Source organism: Otolemur garnettii, unplaced genomic scaffold (assembly GCF_000181295.1).
Source record: "Otolemur garnettii isolate 467f Iridium unplaced genomic scaffold, OtoGar3 scaffold00015, whole genome shotgun sequence".
NCBI classification, from domain to species: Eukaryota; Metazoa; Chordata; class Mammalia; order Primates; family Galagidae; genus Otolemur; species Otolemur garnettii.
This window is the reverse complement of record NW_003852410.1, coordinates 12,563,238-12,580,530: the sequence shown is the minus strand read 5'-3', so window position 1 is coordinate 12,580,530 and position 17,293 is coordinate 12,563,238. Positions and strand designations below refer to the sequence as shown.

Sequence of the window (17,293 nt, the reverse complement as noted above, 5' to 3'; positions counted from 1 at the left end):
CCTGAGTCGTAGAGAGACCCCATCTCTAAAAATAGCCGGCATTGTGGCGGGTGCCTGTAGTCCCAGCTACTCGGGAGGCTAAGGCAAGAGACTCTCTTGAGCCTGACAATTTGAGGTTGCTGTGAGCTTTGGCACCACAACACTCTACTGAGGGTGACAAAGTGAGACTCTGTCTCCAAAAGAAAAAAATAATAATAATTAAACAATTTAAAAAAAAGTGACATAGAAAAAAATTTTTTATGTGAAACATAAAACATTAGTTGTGCTAAAAGATAAGGAGCAATAATAGAATAGCTATTATTTTTATAAAGGTGTTTCATACATAAAAGTTTCTAAAGTGTTTATACTAACATTGGGAAGTACTTAAGTAATACAGATTAAAAAAAAGTACAAATTCTCTATAGAGGAGTCGTTCTCAATTATGGAAAATATATGTGTAAGAAAAAATAAGACTGAAATTAAACAGATGAAAATAATGGTTATTTTTGCATGATAATAATACAGATGATTTTACCTTCATTATTTACACTGGCTAACTGTTCAAATGTTCTATTATAAGTATTTGTTTTTATCAGCTGAACAAAATGAACTATGTTTTTTTTTTTTTTTAAGTATCTTTAAGGGACAGACTGCAGTTCATTTTGAAAACTTACTTTTCATATGTTCCTGGCTTTGCCCGTAAGTTGTGTAACTGTGCACAGCAAACATCTCCCTTCTCCTCGTGGGCACTGTTCCTTCACCCAGGCAGTTTTCCTCCTTAGCAAAGCTATAGTTTTGCAGAAAGGAAAAGAATCTATGTATGTGTGTGCACACTTGCACACACACTCACCAGAAGGAAATAGCTGAAATATGAATAACAGCTACATTATCTCTCATTGCTGGTAATTATTTTGTTTCTGCCAGAGGAAGAAAGCAATAATGAAAAGATATACAGGAGAAATTCAGCAGAGAACATGCACTTAGTCTGTTCAGGACTAAAATGACAATTCTACTTTGTTACACTTGCATCTTGAGAACGAAACAAAGGAATAAAAGAAAAAAATAGAAATTATCCTGCCAAGTAGCACATTCTCAGATCCGAGAATTTACAGAGTAAGGTGGCAGGATGGAAGGGATCCTTCATTCGCCCTAATGAGCAAATGCTGAACACCACTTCAAGTTTTAGTATTAAAACTGGAATTTGTGATATCTTTCTGTCCAAGATAAAGCAAGGTGGATCTTTAGAGAAACAATAAACTAAAGAATACAGATACTCTTTGTGTGCTAGAAGAATCATAACTGAGAAAAATAAAAGGTGTGTGAAATACAGGCATGAGAAATGCTTTAAGCAGAGGACCCAGAACTTTTTGCTCCCATCGAAGCTTCCTAAAACAGTTAAGTTGGAAAATATTGACAGATAAGTTCCTGATAGTAAAACATCAATGGATGCACCACATGGCATCCATTCAAAGGTATTTCATTTTGATAAAGTGTCACAACTTGCTGACATTTAAGGGAACTGTATTCTTCCTCTCATACAAAGAGAAGGCATGTCATACAGGCCACACACACAATGGGTTCAGTGGTTGTTGGTAGGAATGAGGCGAGAGGGTGAGTCTCCAGTCAAACTTTCTTTGACCTGTTATTTTCCAACTTAGCCAGAATGGCCCAGGCAATCACTGGCTTCCTGCAGTTAGCTTATAACTCAGGGAAGGTAGGACTTTGAGAGGTCATCAACAATGCTTGAATAAATTCCTCGCCACTGTGGGAGGGAGCAAACTTCAAGCTTATATGCTTCAAAGGAAATTAATTTCCCACTGGTCTTGCAACTTTGTATTGTATAAATCCCTGGATTTAAGACGAGGAATATTTCTGATGTGCTTTTGAAAATCTGATCTAACTAATATATAAGAAAAGGGAAACAAAATGCCCCAGAACATAACGCTGTAGGCCTTTAATAAAAGGTTTGCACTGAAGAAAAATCTGATTCTGGATTATCTCCTAGGTATAATAACAGTGGTCGGTTTTGAAAAGGTAGCACAGAAATAAGAAAGGCAAGCATAGCGCATGCTCAGGAGGCAGTGAATGTTTGAAATCCTTCAACTTCACTGAGATTTGGAAGTTGTTCCTGCCATTGGAGGGGACACGACTGAGCTTGAAACTGACTTGCCCTTTACATTTCTCTAGATGCACGTCCAGACTGCAGCGACATTCTCAACCGTAGGCAAGTACACCCCGGGCCCCCATTCATGACAGAGATTATGTTAAATCGTTGTGATAGGTCTTGGTACCCTCTGGAAAATGTCCAAGACTTTCCCTTTGAAATCTTGGAGGCAGCTTTGTAAGGGACTCCTTTGCCTTCTCCCAAGTAATTACCCACAACTCTTGCATCCTCTGATTCCAAAAGAATTTCTGTGCATTTCACCTCTTTTTTTGTCTTTTAATGAAGCCTCATCATTGTTTCAAAGGGACTATGAGAGTGTTATTCTTCTAGAACTAAAGAGAGTAAAACTGTCTATACAATTCTCAACCCTATTGTATTTTTTCAATTTCAAATGTAAAAGTTCTATATTCTGTTTGCCAGTGCACTACACACAGCTTAGAAGAAGCAGCCTTCCATAACACAAAGAACCTTATATACACACACATAAGGGCTGCACGCTGTGTCCCCTATCAAAATGTCTTACCAAGGTCTTGTTAAAGCAAAGAAAGAGTAAGCCATTAGCCTGAGATTGTCTCTGTAACTGGAGCTGAGACAACTTTTAACTTGGAAAAGTTTCTTGTAACTAACTACAAACAGACAAAACAAAACAAAAGCACATAACCCTTAGCCAATCACAAGTAGTCAAGCAGCCAATTGGTCATACAAATAGAGACCTCCCATTGGACTATATCCTAATAAGGCAAATGTCTCATTACATCACACCCAAATGAGGCAAACACCTCACCTAACCATGGCCAATCAGGTAATTTCTCTACTTTGCCTCTGTTTTCAGCCTGTGAAAGAATTCCAGTGAAGCTCTCTGAACCTCTTTGGTTTTTAGTGATTCCCTATTCATCAATCATTCTTTGCTCAAATTAACTGTGTTTCATTTAGTTTCTCTAAAGTTTTGTAAAACAGTTCTAATAACCCAATTTCTAGTTGTTCCAATTCTTCCTACAATTCATCCTTAATTGTGTGCAGAAGAACTAAAGTTTCACAAAAATACACAGACACTATTCCTTGGGCAAAGCTTTTCATATTTTTGGTGCTAAATATTCTCTACCTAACACTTCCAACTGAGATTCATGAGTTATCTGACTCGATGCCTGCCTGTTTTGGCTAAGATGTTAACTTTTAACTTGTTTTCAAGTTCTCCCAACTTAGTTACCTGCATATCCATTCAATTTGGGATGTTATCAACTCATTTTACTTCCTAGAAAATGTGTTCCCTATACTAGGATGACTTGTTTTAGCAAACCAGCATTTCTTTCAATGTAGTTGAAGATTCCCTTCCCTTCCCATCCCTCCCTTTCTTTTCAATACAGAGTTTCACTCTGTCACCCAGGTGGAGTGCTGTGGTGACACAGTTCACAGAAACTTCAAAGTCCTGGGCTTAGGTGATCCTCTTGCCTCAGGCTCTGCAGTTGCTGGGATTACAGGTACCAGCCACAAGCCATGGCTCGTTTTTCTATTTTTAGTAGAGATGAGGTTAGTTGAAAATTCCTGATGCTTCATAGCTTGTATTACATGCCTCTGATATAGTTCACCAAGAATCAGGGAGAAGTCATGGATTCTTTAATGCATTTCCCAGCATGCAGGGGGAATGGATGTCTCTTAGTGATACAGAATTTTGCTCCTATACTCCCCACACAGGAAGATTCAGAATGCCTTAACTGCACTCTGTGGATGCTACAGTTCTCTTTATGTATCTGTATCTGGGTCTAATAGCCCATAAATTCTTTCCATTCTTTACTCTGGTATCACACAGAAGAAAATCCTCTCACTCCATGGCTCAAGACTGCTCCACCCATTTCCACCTAACCTATGAATCTAAGACTCAAAACCATAGCTCCATAAACCCAAAAATAACTTTGATTTCTTCCTAGCACTGGCTTAAGAAAACTCACACAGACTGGGTTAGAGCCCTGGGAGAAACAAAATATATCATGTGAGCATCTGTAAGTGGTTGGCAATATTAAGTGTCTGCCAAGAATTAACATTTCATGTTTATACCAGCTGTCAGGTACACTGCCTCACTCTCTGAGCTGTCAAAAAGCATAATGCAGAGAGAAAAGGTCAAGGAATCCACTGGGATGTTAGTGGTGCTTAAAGGTTATAATGATCGAAAAAGATTGCTTTAAGTCTACATATATCACCACTACAGATGTCATTTCGTATCTCAAGTGGAAACGGAATAGTCCTTCTTAAGAGATTTTGTGGAATACAAAATGTTTTGGCAGTCGGGTTGACAACACAGCACAGTTGGTGTAAGCCGGGCAGAATGGGTCCCCTCACCTGAAGATCAACCATTATGGGTGATGGATGGACTAGTTCCCTCACCGAAAAACAGCAGCCCGTTGTTTTTAGTAGAACAGATGTAATGTCATCCACACAAAATTAACTGAATTCACAAAATGCCAGAAGTACATTAACTACTCAAAGCATTTCTTAATTTTATACCCCAGACTTCATTATGACATAATGAAGAAAGTACCCACTAATATATCAGGGAGTTTACAGCCAAGTTGAGTCTGAATAAACTGCGGCAAGTGATGCTACTTACTCAGGAGTAAAGCAAGAGGAGAGGGTCTCGAGTCTTCCCTCCATTCCTTCTTTCCTCTATCCCTTCCTTCCTTGTTATTTCTCTCCCTCCCTCTTTCCCCTCCTTCCTTCTTTCCTCCCTTGCTTCCCTTTTCCTTATAATCTGTTAGTACAGAATATCCCATCCATCTTTTTTTGTTGTTGTTGTTGCAGTTTTTGGCTGGGACCGGGTTTAAACCCACCACCCCTAGTATATGGGGCTGGCGCCCTACTCCTTTGAGCCACAGGCGCCGCCCCAGAATCCCATCTTTAAAATAAAAACATTCATGCAGATGTATAATACTGAAAAAAAAGGTAAAAACAGAATCACTCCATTTGAAGCGAAGTGGTAGAAAATCAGAAGCCTGTACACAAAGCTGCCCCCTTAATACTTTCACAAACCCTTAGAGCCCTCAGCAGAGACTATTATGAAAGTTACTGGTGTACCCTCTCTTCAGGCGAGGTCAGCATTGCCTGGAGTGTGCTGCTTGGAACATCTGCTCCTGCAAAATGCTCCATGAACAGGGGGCTTCTCATGTAAGTTTAGGAAATGCTGCATGTTAGATGCCTTGGGTTCTACTGTCCTATTAAAAGCTGTGAGAATTTACAGATGCTCTCTTTCACTTTCCCCAGTACTTTCTGAATAAACGTCTTAACAAACTGCCCTCACACCTTTGCATGAGGCCTATTACCATTCCAAGAGAACACCTGTGAAAACACCGCTCCACGTCACACAAACGGTCCCCGAGCATCACATATGCTGATAAAGGTAGAAAACCATGATAGGAAATAAGGCGTCTAGGGAGGGAACATGGACTTCACCTTGACCAGTTGTACTTCATTTTGATGTATCAACCCACTGATTAGATAGTCTTGCCAGGGAGGCAGAGCATAGTAACTTTACTCGCCCGTGGAAAGCCATGAGCAAGTGGTAGTAGAAAGAATTTGGCGTGTTGTATAAAATTCAAATGGGAACTTAAAAGCAGTAACAGGAGTGGGCTGCAAAATGCAGAATACTTTCAAATATAATAATGTTACGGAAAACACTGAGTATGTTAGGAAAAGAATCCTTAAATTTCAGAATTTACATAAAAATTTACATTGAGAAAAACAACCAATTTCCCTATTAAAGCTGCGCCCGGATTAGGTGCAGTTTTGCTTAGCTAGTGTGTTTATTCTTCAGAATAGAATGCGTCCCCACTGGAAATGGACTTCAGCCAATACCTGTAAATACATCTTTCCAATTCATCTCTTTGCAGATAAAATCAACCTCAAAGTTTGTACTTGCGTGCACACAGTCTCACTCTTAAGACTCCCATTACTTGGTTGTGTTTTGTTGACTGATTTATCCTCACTTTGGGGGTCATAAAATATTTGCTAAGAAAAGTAATGATGCAAACTAGATGAGACGGGGGAGAATACTTAATTACTTCGGGAAACATGTATGAAACAAATTTGGAAAGCTATTTCCAGAAGGATTGAGACACTACTTTCAAATACCACAGGCCATAAATAGCTGCTTTAATTAGCCTTATTTGGAATTATTTTATGTACTCCTGAATCTATAATATAAAGTGAATTTTTAAAGACTTTATAAGCCATACCCTTAACTGCCTCCCTTATTTGTATTCTCCCAGATTGTTGAACGAATAAGGCTTATTCATTTTTTATTAGTATTAATTGAACACCCTTGAGGATGAGACTTCCAACTGAGGCCCACAGGCTGAAGGGACCTCCCATCTGTGTACCGGTTGACCCACACTGTTTAAAAAGCTTTTGAAAATCTCACCAACATATAGTTTCTGGAGCTTGTTTTAATCCCAAAATCTTCTTTCTCAATGGCAATGATCAGCTGGAGCTACATCGCAGCTGAACACTTTGGGAACAGTCAGTTAACCACAGTCTCCCCTATTTGAGGTTTATACCATTTTTCTTCATTATATATTATTTTTCTGATATGTTATTCCTGGTAGAGTTGGAATGGTGTAAAGTTATTGTACATAGATCTCTATTAAGTGTGGAGAAATTGAAAGAAAGACTACAAAAGTCAAACAGCTCAAGAAAATATAAGACAGCATATAGCTAATCACTATTAAGAACTGTTGATGTTTCAGTCTGTGACAGGAGAGCTTCTGGCCTGTAATGGCCATAATAGTTGTTTTGAAAAATGGTATGAGAACGAAAATGATCTACATACCACCTGTGAAAAGAACAAATGGTTCAGATAATTTTCTTTTCTCTGTGCCATGAAAATGGTATATCTCAGATAGGAGCCAGACTTTCGCAAACCCAAGAAGTTACAGCTTTGTCAAACTGACTGTTTTTCAAGGGTGTCCAACCTGCATTCTGGGGGCCTCACGCAGATTATTTGAGGCCTGTTTTGGTTGATGCTGTTGGGTGGATCTATTTTCTTTTTTTCTCATTAGTTTTCCTTAGTGTCTGTGTGTGGCCCAAGGCAACTCTTATTCTTAGAACACGTGGCAGAAAAGAAAATAGGCTGGATACCCCTGGTCGAGGCTACATGGCTAGGAACTAAATCTCTGTTATTACGAAGCCTCTGAAACTCTGTAGTTGTTTGCGTGAGAACAGAACCTAGGAACAGCTGACTTGGATGAGGCACTTCACATAAACAGTGGAAAATATCTCCATGTGTTTAATATGCAAAGAGCGTCTGTATCTAATGAATCTAACTTAGACACAGGAAAAAAAATGCCACGGTAAGAATTGTAACCAGTAAATGGGAAATACATGTGACAAAAAGCTTAATGAACTTGAAAAAGAACTGCATTTTCTATGTTTTAAAAAATGTAAATAAAGTAAATGATGCTGTTAAGAAATGTAGCTACGTTACCAGAAAAATAATTGCCTAGGCTTCAACACCTAGCCCTCCTCACTCATTTGAATCAGTTGGCTGGCCCCTGAGGACTTTTGACAATAGTGAGAGGTTACTCCTGTGGGTGTCTACAAATAAATTTAGAAATGGATTCGTGGAATCTTACTGAAAACTTCACAAATAATTCATTTCTCAATTTCTTACCTTTAAATTTGGGTATCATTTCCAAGTCCAACATACCAAATTTAATAGAAAGAAAAGCCAGATTTTAAATAAAAGCCAGATCTAAAAAGGAAGAGGATGCATTTTGAAACCGCTGCACTAGATGCAGCAGCACTGATAGACACAGACACACACACACGTACACACAGAGTATTGTCCATTGCATTAGTTATCAGTTATTGTTTGTAAGAAACAGAAGCCCTACCAGAGTAAGCTTAAGTCAGGATAGAAATAAAATATCAGGTGTGGGCTACTGCAGAACACCCATGGGCAAGAAAGCAGCTTCCAAGAAGGGCGGGCTGCAGGCGAGGCGGGCCTTACTCACTGTCCCTGGTCTCTGCTTATCAAGTCAGGGCTGTGGCTCTACTCCTGGGGCATCAGCTTTCTAGGTAACCGTGTCTGTCTTACGTGACAGAAAGGCACTGCTTTAATCTCTCAAATTCAGAATTGTAGACTTACAGGTCAAATGTATGCCAAATTCCCAGGAGACAGCATCTGATTGGCCAGTTTTTGGCAGGTGTCCTCCTTGGGCCAATCAGCCAAAGCCAGCTGGAAGATGCCAGCTGGGGTCCCAGGGAGAGACTGTTGTGTAGGAAGGGCATCTCAATGGCATCCCCATTCCTTGTCTCCAAACATAATTGTTTTATTTTGTTATAATTGTTTTATTGTTTTATTTTACCACCAACTCTTTCATCCTCAACCACAGATTACTGAACCAGGAAAGGAACTGAAAGATGGTTTTGTAGAATGTTTTCTCAGAACACTGCAGGAGATTACTTAGGTGACTACTTCTCAAATGGATTGGGAGGGGGAAGCGTGAAGTCATACTGCTGTGAGAAATATAACAGGAATAGACAGCGGCATCTCTGGAATCTGGGGACAATTTACTCTTACACAGAAGATGTAAGCAGTAACGAATGAATCCACGGTTTCTCCAAATTGCCTTCCATGACTCCAACTCTTTCCAGGGCTACTGTGGTGGGTTCAATGCTGACTTTAATCCAAAATAGATGCTGGCTGGGACAGTCCAAGGGACAGCTGTTGAAACATGTGGCGTCTGTCCTTCCCTTAGGGTCATAAGTCCTTGAGAACAGGAGAATTCCTATTTATCTTTCTATTTCCTCCACACTGAACTCAATGCTTTTCACTTGGTGGGGGTGGTATGAAGTAGTGTTCAACAAATGTCAGTTTGAATATATGTCTATTAAGTTTATCAGCCATACTCCGGGTTTTTCTCTTATTTATTACCAAGCTCATTCATGTGAAGGGGCATACTTATTACAGAAAAACATTATTATAAGGCACAAAGAAATCAATGAATGAATAAAACAGAAGGATGGATGGAATGATGCCACATGGACACAATTGGAAGGAAAGCAAAAAGGAGGGAAAGAAGGCAGATTCAATGATTATTTTTAATTTAGTTCCCACAAGTAAGCATATTAAGAAACTCGGGATTTTCATCTCCATTTCCAACTACAAAATGGACTACCCACTACAACAAACATTTCCTGTAGAGGTGGAAATATTCTTCAGTTATCCACATAAGAACAGTCGAGATTTATGTGTCAACCGATTCAGACACTCGCCAAAATGCTATCATGAGTCTGTTAATATTTTGGACTCTGGGAAATGTCAAGAGTCACATGAGTATTGACATGTATCCAAAAACAGGTTTACAATTTTGATATATTGTTCTCCAGGTATATTCTCCAGTTCAGTGCCATGACACGTGAACCTACCTATGAGTTAGCAATAAATCGGGAGTAATACCTACGGTGCAGGTACTGATTTCTCAATAACTCATTGATCGTCTAGTTCCTCATCTTGGTTTTTGTAGTTTGGATGGTATACAAGCTGTGGTGATGCAATTTGGGGGCACGCTGCTTTCAGAAAGGTGGAAACCACTGGGTTCTCAGAGGAGCGGTGTCCACCGTAGCCTGTGATGCAAACATGATGGAAGCCAGAAACTGCTGCCTTCTCACCAATACATTATCTACTCTCGCCTTCAAGATTTTGAAAAAACGACTTCTTTCTACTCTTCGAAAGTTTGACTGGATTATAGTCAGATTGGCAGAGAATGAAACTCAAACGAAAACAGTCCCTATGATAAAATGGCATTATTACGGATCAAATGATCTGGGAAAATTACTGCTTACAATTACATTCTAAACACTAGGTCTCAAAAGTTGAGGAAGTCTCTCTAACAACTGGACACGTCTTCATGGAGATGCAAGTTCCTGTTCGGCATCTTTTCTGCGGGTCCTCCCACCTAAGTTACCTGAGATGACTTTTGTTTTTTGGTCTATCCAGCTTAGTAAAGAAAAAAATAAAACAAAGATGTGGGTACAGAGGGTGTAAATCCCACACCACGTGGGGATGCTGCTAAGAGGTCTCACCTCTGTCACGCCAGGATTTACAAAGCAATTTTTAGCATGAAGCCACTTCACCCTCCACTACCTGCTGTTTGGTGTCTCACGTTTTCCTTCTCACATCCCAAAGGCTATGTGGTTCCAAGTGAATGGCGGCGTGCAGGGCTGTCATATCAAAGTATGCACATAGTTCAGATATAGGAAGTTGCATTACAAACCAGTCTGGTGCTAGCCACCTGGGTGCAGACAAAAGCTAGCATGGGCCGGTCCTCAAGGAGCTCATTTCTAATGTATGAGGATAACAGATGGGAACTATGAATATCTCAGCATCAGGGAGACTCAGATCAATGACAATCACGTTTTTAGCATCTAAATCTGCACAACCCAGCACTGAGGGAGGTCTGTTTGGGGTCAACGTTATTTGCTCTCCTGTGCATGCTCTGGGTTCTTAAATGTTAATGCATATAAGTGACCATCTTCACTTTCCATCTTCACTTATAATCTACTTGATTTCCACAGTCATCCCATTTCATGTGCTTTCAAAATGAAAAGAGAACTAGGTGAAAGTCACCAAGGGCAAAGATAAATCAGGATGTCATTACTTAGGGCACCTGTGATGGGCCAAGGGTTCTCCAGTTTTATAACATTAGAAAAGATTCATCTTAAGGGTGGTGCCTGTGGATCAGAGGAGTAGGGTGCCAGCCCCATATGCCGTAGGTAGCAGGTTCAAACCCAGGCCCAGCCAAAAAAAAAAGATTCATGTTTTGGAAGATGTTTCATCCTAGAGCTTATTAAGACATATTCACTGTGTCCATATTTAGTTAACCAAAAGGTTCCTCCTTTTTTTTTAAAAAAAAAATCTATGAATGTATCTAATCATAAAAGCACTTAAGGAACATCACTCAATCAGAATCTTAAATTGAATCAGCACCTCCAAAACTCATCCCAGACAAGACTATCCAGTTATTAGTTTATGTCAATTTGAGCTAATATAAATTTAAATTATTTTGATACTTCCTTACCAGATGTAGTTCTAGCCATGATTTATTCCTAATGTATTTCCTTCTCTTATAATAAGACACTGCTTTTCTTTTGGGAATTCCAGTGCTTGCCCATAAATGGAGCTGACTCTATCCCTAGGCTGCATGAACAGGGCTGCATGAACAGTTAGACTCAGGAGCAACTGACAAACAGCACATCTGGTTCATTAGGATCTTTAGCCCTAAGGATCAAAGAGCTTAGCATTGCCAGGGCCACCTACCCCCCATAAGGACTGTATGTGAGAATGGAGTCATCACAGACAGAAAGGCTGAGAAAGATGGATTGTTTATGGAACTGGTCCAAACCCTGAACCCAACAACTTGGGCTCTCATGGAGCAGAGGCTTAAACAAGAGTTTGAAATAAGCACTTTTAATTGATGATTAAAACATGTGAAAGGAAAAGATGTCAAAAGAGATTGGGACCTGAAAGGAATAGATGTGATGTGGTCCACTGAAGACTTGGTCATCATGGCAGAAAGCTGTAGTTTACTGCCCATAAACACGGCCAGCAGCCTGTAGAAATGACAGACCCTTTCTATCCCCAGTCACTAGATGTGGGCTGCCTCAGGAAGCTGCTCTCTGCAGCTGGGCCCCACCAGGAAGGAGCAGAGTACTAGAGGCCATCTACTGACCCCACACTCCATCGCAAGACACCAAATCCTGTTGAATGACACTTCCCTTTGTAAATCACACAGCTCTACTAGAAACCACTTGATCATTCCAGATATTTGAGCCTGTAAACTCCCCATTTTCTTCAAGCTATTTTGACCTCAGTTACTTTTATTTGCAATCACTAGACTCTACACTTCCTTTCAAAGTTCCAGTTCTCTGGAATGTCAAGATTCCAGCAAGACACAGACTGGGGAACCTGACTGAAGCCCGCACCAGTCTAGAGGATGGCAATCATTTATGTTAATTTGTCCCAAATATGCAGTCACCAGACGGCTCATACATTTCTCATGGCTGAAGACAGGAGATGTTTGTTTCATTGGGCTGAGAGTTTGTGATTAAAGTTGACGAGTCATTGGAGGGAAAGCACCCAGGTTTGTATGTCACAGAACAAATAAAGTCCAGCATATTTTCATTTGAATAAGCTCTACCATGAAGGGAAGCAGATTTCTCAGTTTTGCTTCTGACTTGTTTGTAACTCTCAGTAACATGTTTGTTTCTGGTTCAGTGACTTACACATCAATGAAGCTTCCTTTGTTCCTGCAAGTGACCAAGTTTGTGAAAATGAGCATGAGAGGAAAATCAAACCAATACTCCGGGCTCATACTCAGGAGCTAATTAAATTATTTTCATATGTGCTGAAGTTCATTTCACTTTGGGTAGCTATCTCATTAAGTATCTGAATTTCTACTTCAATTTATACCAATGTAGCATAAAATTGACAGTTCCAACATCCCAATGAAAATGATGTGAATGTACACACACATACCATTTTCACATAAATATATATCACACATACAAAGCGGTCCAATGGCACATATTAATAAGTGTGCAGGCACACTCATACATGAGTGTGTGTGACAGAGAGAGACAGAGAAACTGCAGAGACTCCAAATTTGTGTCATGGTGCAAAACTAAATAACTAATGATAATGGGGTGAGGATAAAGCATTGCTGGGCCCTAGTAGGTAATCGAAATAAATTTGATCTTGTTTGCCTTTAAAACCCTCCTTGTTGGAAAGAGCCAATTGTTCATAAACTTCCCTGCATGAACTATTTTTTGTAGAGTTTCTCATATCCCCACTCAGCTGACAGAATTTAATACTCGGGTTATCAAGTTTCTCAAGGTAATTTACAGAAGCAATAACAATACAAATGCTGTAGGCTTTGCCCTGAAACTTACTCAGTAAATACGAGAATTAGCAACAGAGCACTACTTACCGCCCGAGTGTGGTGGGGGGCCACAGAGCAGCACGACCCCCTGCCCTTCACGCACAGACACTGTACTTCTCATTTTGGTTTTAAAATTCTCAAGATCTGATTTGAAAACAAAACAAAACTGAATTTCAGAAACAGCAATAAAATCAAAAGTTTTACACCAAGGCATTATTTTGGAAAACATTTTTTTAAATGTCTAAGCAAGTGCCTCAGGAGGAGAACACATGCCTTGAAGTAGAGAAGCTGTGCTCTGATTTCTTAATGAAGGTGTCTAGAAAATTAGCAACACAAATAAATATATACCCATTGATCCCACATTGCTGCAACAGTGTCAAAATTGACATGAACTATCCACAAAGGCAAATATACAGTAGAATGAACTAACCAGACAAGATAAGACAAAGGAAGAAATGAAATAGCCTGAATCAAATTACACCTAAATATAATGTCCATATCCGCTTGGGTAATTCAACATATGATGAATTCTTTGAGGTTCACCTTGTAATAATGACCAACACTTCATGAAATTCTAGTCCAAAATATTGTCATAAACAGCTTGTTATAGCTATATTGATTGTATATATATTTTTTGTTCACAAAAATATTTGAAAATATTCAGTTTCAGGGTATATGTCCTATTCATCCCATGTCCTGATGGGCTCTGTGAAAGATGTATCACTGGAACTTGCCACATAAGTAGAATTCGAAGGATAAAAGTAAATTAAATCCTGAAATTCCATTTCATTTATAGTTGTAAAAATATAAATTATGATACTTAGTTTTTCTGTTCAGGAATGTACTTTTTTATTTACTTTTATTAAATCATAGCTATGTATGATAATGCATTTATGGGGTACAATGTGCTGGATTTATGTACGATTTGAAATACTTCCATCAAATTAGTTAACACCATCAGAAAAATATAAATTATTTTGATAATCACCCACAGGCTTTTTCAAGTGTTAGATAAACTTAACAACAAACAGCAATCAACACCAAATACTATCTTGATTATCAATGGTTATTTTTAGAAAACATTTAATTTCTTCTAATAACAATGCAGGATAGCCAACCCTGGTTCATATCTTCCAGTTTAAATTACAGTAGAAAGAAAATTCTATTGACTTCATTTCTAAAATGCTTAAATCTATGGGGAAAAAGGAAGCAAGACCAACTGTTTCTCTGAATTTCTACTTTAAAAATGCTTAAGAATTATGTAGTCAGTACACTCTGTGGTGTCACTTTCTGTATCAGAACAATTGTACTGTCAATTTGTGAAAGAATCCACTCACTTCATAGCTCTTAAGGGTTCATATAAATTGCCTAAGTGACTGTGAGCACAAGTATTTTCATCTTTGAGGCAGTATCTGTATTTTAGACCACAGCTTGGAAATGTTAAACTTTTCTTTAAAAAATGTAAAAAGCAAAATAGTACTTCAGATGGATAAAACCACAACCTGTAGACACTTCTGGATATTTTAAGCACTGTAAAGCAGTACATTGCGGGGAACAGGGTGGCCTATACAGCTCATTTTATTGTTACTGAAAAACAGGATTAAATAGCTAGGTGATAAGCCTGGAGTAAAGTGACTCAATGAAACTGGCATATGTTTGCCCGGAAAAGAAGAAAAAATTGTGTCTATGGTCACAGGTTACCCTCTAGAAATATGGTAACACAGCACTGTAACATTCTGAGTGTGTAACTAAAATGTAACATTTTCAACACATTAAGGCTTTTGAAGTGTAACTGAGTTGCCATTACAAAACCGGACCATCCAGATGTTTTCCTAATGGTTAAATGGGGAAACACATTATATCTGAATGGAGCCAATACGTGGCAAAATGATTCCTAAAGGTTAAGGTTATTTTTTATCTTTTATTTTTTGGCAACCAAATACGCATTATTGCTGCTTTCCTGCCCAATTCCTTGTTTTCTTCTGCCATATAAATTCACACCAGGGAAGTTCTCCATCACTTATTTTAACTAGAATGTGTGAAAAAGGATAAAACAGTTCTACAGAAATCAATAATGTCTCTTCCAGTGATGAAATCTTTTTTTGCCTAAGCACAAAGATAGCCTGGCACCTTTCTGCCCATTGGTCTAGACACCTGACTGATAGCTCTGAAGAGCAAAGATCTTTGTTTTAGGTAATTGATATGAAACATTCAACAGTTCATGAAACACAGGCATTAGGGATAACAAGGAAAAACAACCAAAGGGGCTCCCAACCCATTTTCTAGGGCTTTGTTGACTGCAAAGTACTGTGATTACAATAGTTTTTTTTTTTTTCTTGCTATAGAGCAGTATTTCCTGAATTCATAGCTTATGTTATTTAGAGGGTGGCCTAAGGAACAACTTAAAAACCTTCAATTCTACTTTAAAAATGTAGATATCTGGGAATCACTTAAAACTAGTGAATTAGGATCTCAGGGAGCTAAATGCAGGGATGCGAATTTTTAATAAACTTACTAGCTGAAACTTAAGCACATCAAATATTATTTTCTGCTTTCCAATAAGACGTATAGGGTTCAATCCAGATGAAGTATTTTAGAATATAACTCAAATTTGTGGAACATATGAAAATATCTATAAGATAGAACCTTTAAGCATCCATTGAGTATCAAGAATGAAAAGGGATCAGTTACTTACGACAAACGTATTTACTGGGAGCCTACAAAACTTGGGTCTATTTATGGTGTGCTTTGAGGATATGAATTAGTACAGGCCTCCTTTCAAGGGGAGTGCTGTCTGGTTAGGAGGCTGAGGTGAGACCCAAAGCGGCATTTTAAATGGTACTTGCTGAAAGGGCAGTAAGTACATAAAGCAATAGACACATAAACTACAGGTGTGAAACATGCTTCAAAGAGCAGGGCTGGCCAAGTGGATGGGGGGTGGTAGGGATCAGGGAACAGGGACAGGCATTCTTTCACATAGAGGGAGTAGCATCAGTAAGTACAAGTGCATAAGAATGCACATGTTACGGTCAAGGTACAGCAAGACTTTTCCTCTGTTTTTTTGGGGGTGGTGGTGGTGGACAGAGTCTCACTATATCACCCTCAGTGGAGTGCTGTGGCTTCACAGCTCATAGCAACCTCAAACTCTTAGGCTTAAAAGATTCTCTTGTCTTAGCCTCCCAAGTAACTGGGACTACAGGTGCCCACCACAATGCCTGGCTATATTTTTGTTATTGTTGTCATTGTTTAGCAGGCCTGGGCTGTGTTTGAGCCCAGCAGCCCTGAAGCATGTGGCTGGTGCCCTAATCACTGAGCTACAGGTGCCGAGCCTTTCCATCTGTTTTTGAAAAACTAGAAACTATAAGAAAAAAGTAGTAAAAATGTCTAAAAAGTTTCAAATTACTGAGAAACCTCCTGGCAGATTACATGTATAGCCCAAATGCAAGTCAAACAGTAGGTGGTCCAATTTTGGCAAGATTCATATTAGAAAAAACTCTGTTCAGGAATCAAAAATAAGGAATAAGCATTCCAATATTTACTGAGTAGAAAATTCTCAGCTTTTTTTTTTTTTTTTTTTGCCTCTTCTCCAATTCTTGCAAACCTTGCCATTATTGTGGAGCCTCTAATTAGCTAGACATTGCAAACAAACCAACTTGATAAAGAGCATGTACAAATAATTACAGCTAACAACATTGCACCTAATAATGAAAGACTGAATGTTTTCTCCCTAATATCAGCAAAACCACAAGGATGTCTGTTCTCACCACTTTTAGTTGACAGAGCATTAGAAGTTCCAAGCACTGCAACAAGAAACAACAAAATAAAAAGAATTTAGTGTGAAAAGGAAGAGATAAAACTATCCTTAATTGAGATGACATGATTGTCTAAACAGAAAATCAAGAAAAGTCTGGAAAAACACCCCTAGTGAAAATAAATGAGTTAAATTGTTCTCTACATATTATCAGTGAACAGAAGTCAAATTTAAAAAACTCAAAACCAGTCACAATCATTCAAAAAATAAAAAAATAAAAGAATTACTTAGGTACACATATAATGACACATGCAAGTGATCTGTATACTGAAAATTACAAGATGCCAATGAAAAAGAAAACAATGCCGAGATCTAAATAAGGAGAGGCACATACTATGTTCATGGAGAGTTAGACTCAACACTGTTGCCATTCTCCCCAATTTGATACACTGTCATGGGCCAGACTCAACA

At 38.8% G+C, this 17,293-nt stretch overlaps 1 protein-coding gene across 1 annotated transcript in view; it reads right to left on the bottom strand.

The window, feature by feature from the left end:
• CNTN3 (contactin 3) overlaps positions 1-17,293 on the bottom strand; it is a 293,914-nt gene that overhangs the window by 138,076 nt on the left and 138,545 nt on the right. The window contains 1 exon segment of the mRNA XM_012802498.2: positions 13,120-13,215. Coding sequence (XP_012657952.2) covers positions 13,120-13,215 — 96 coding nt within the window.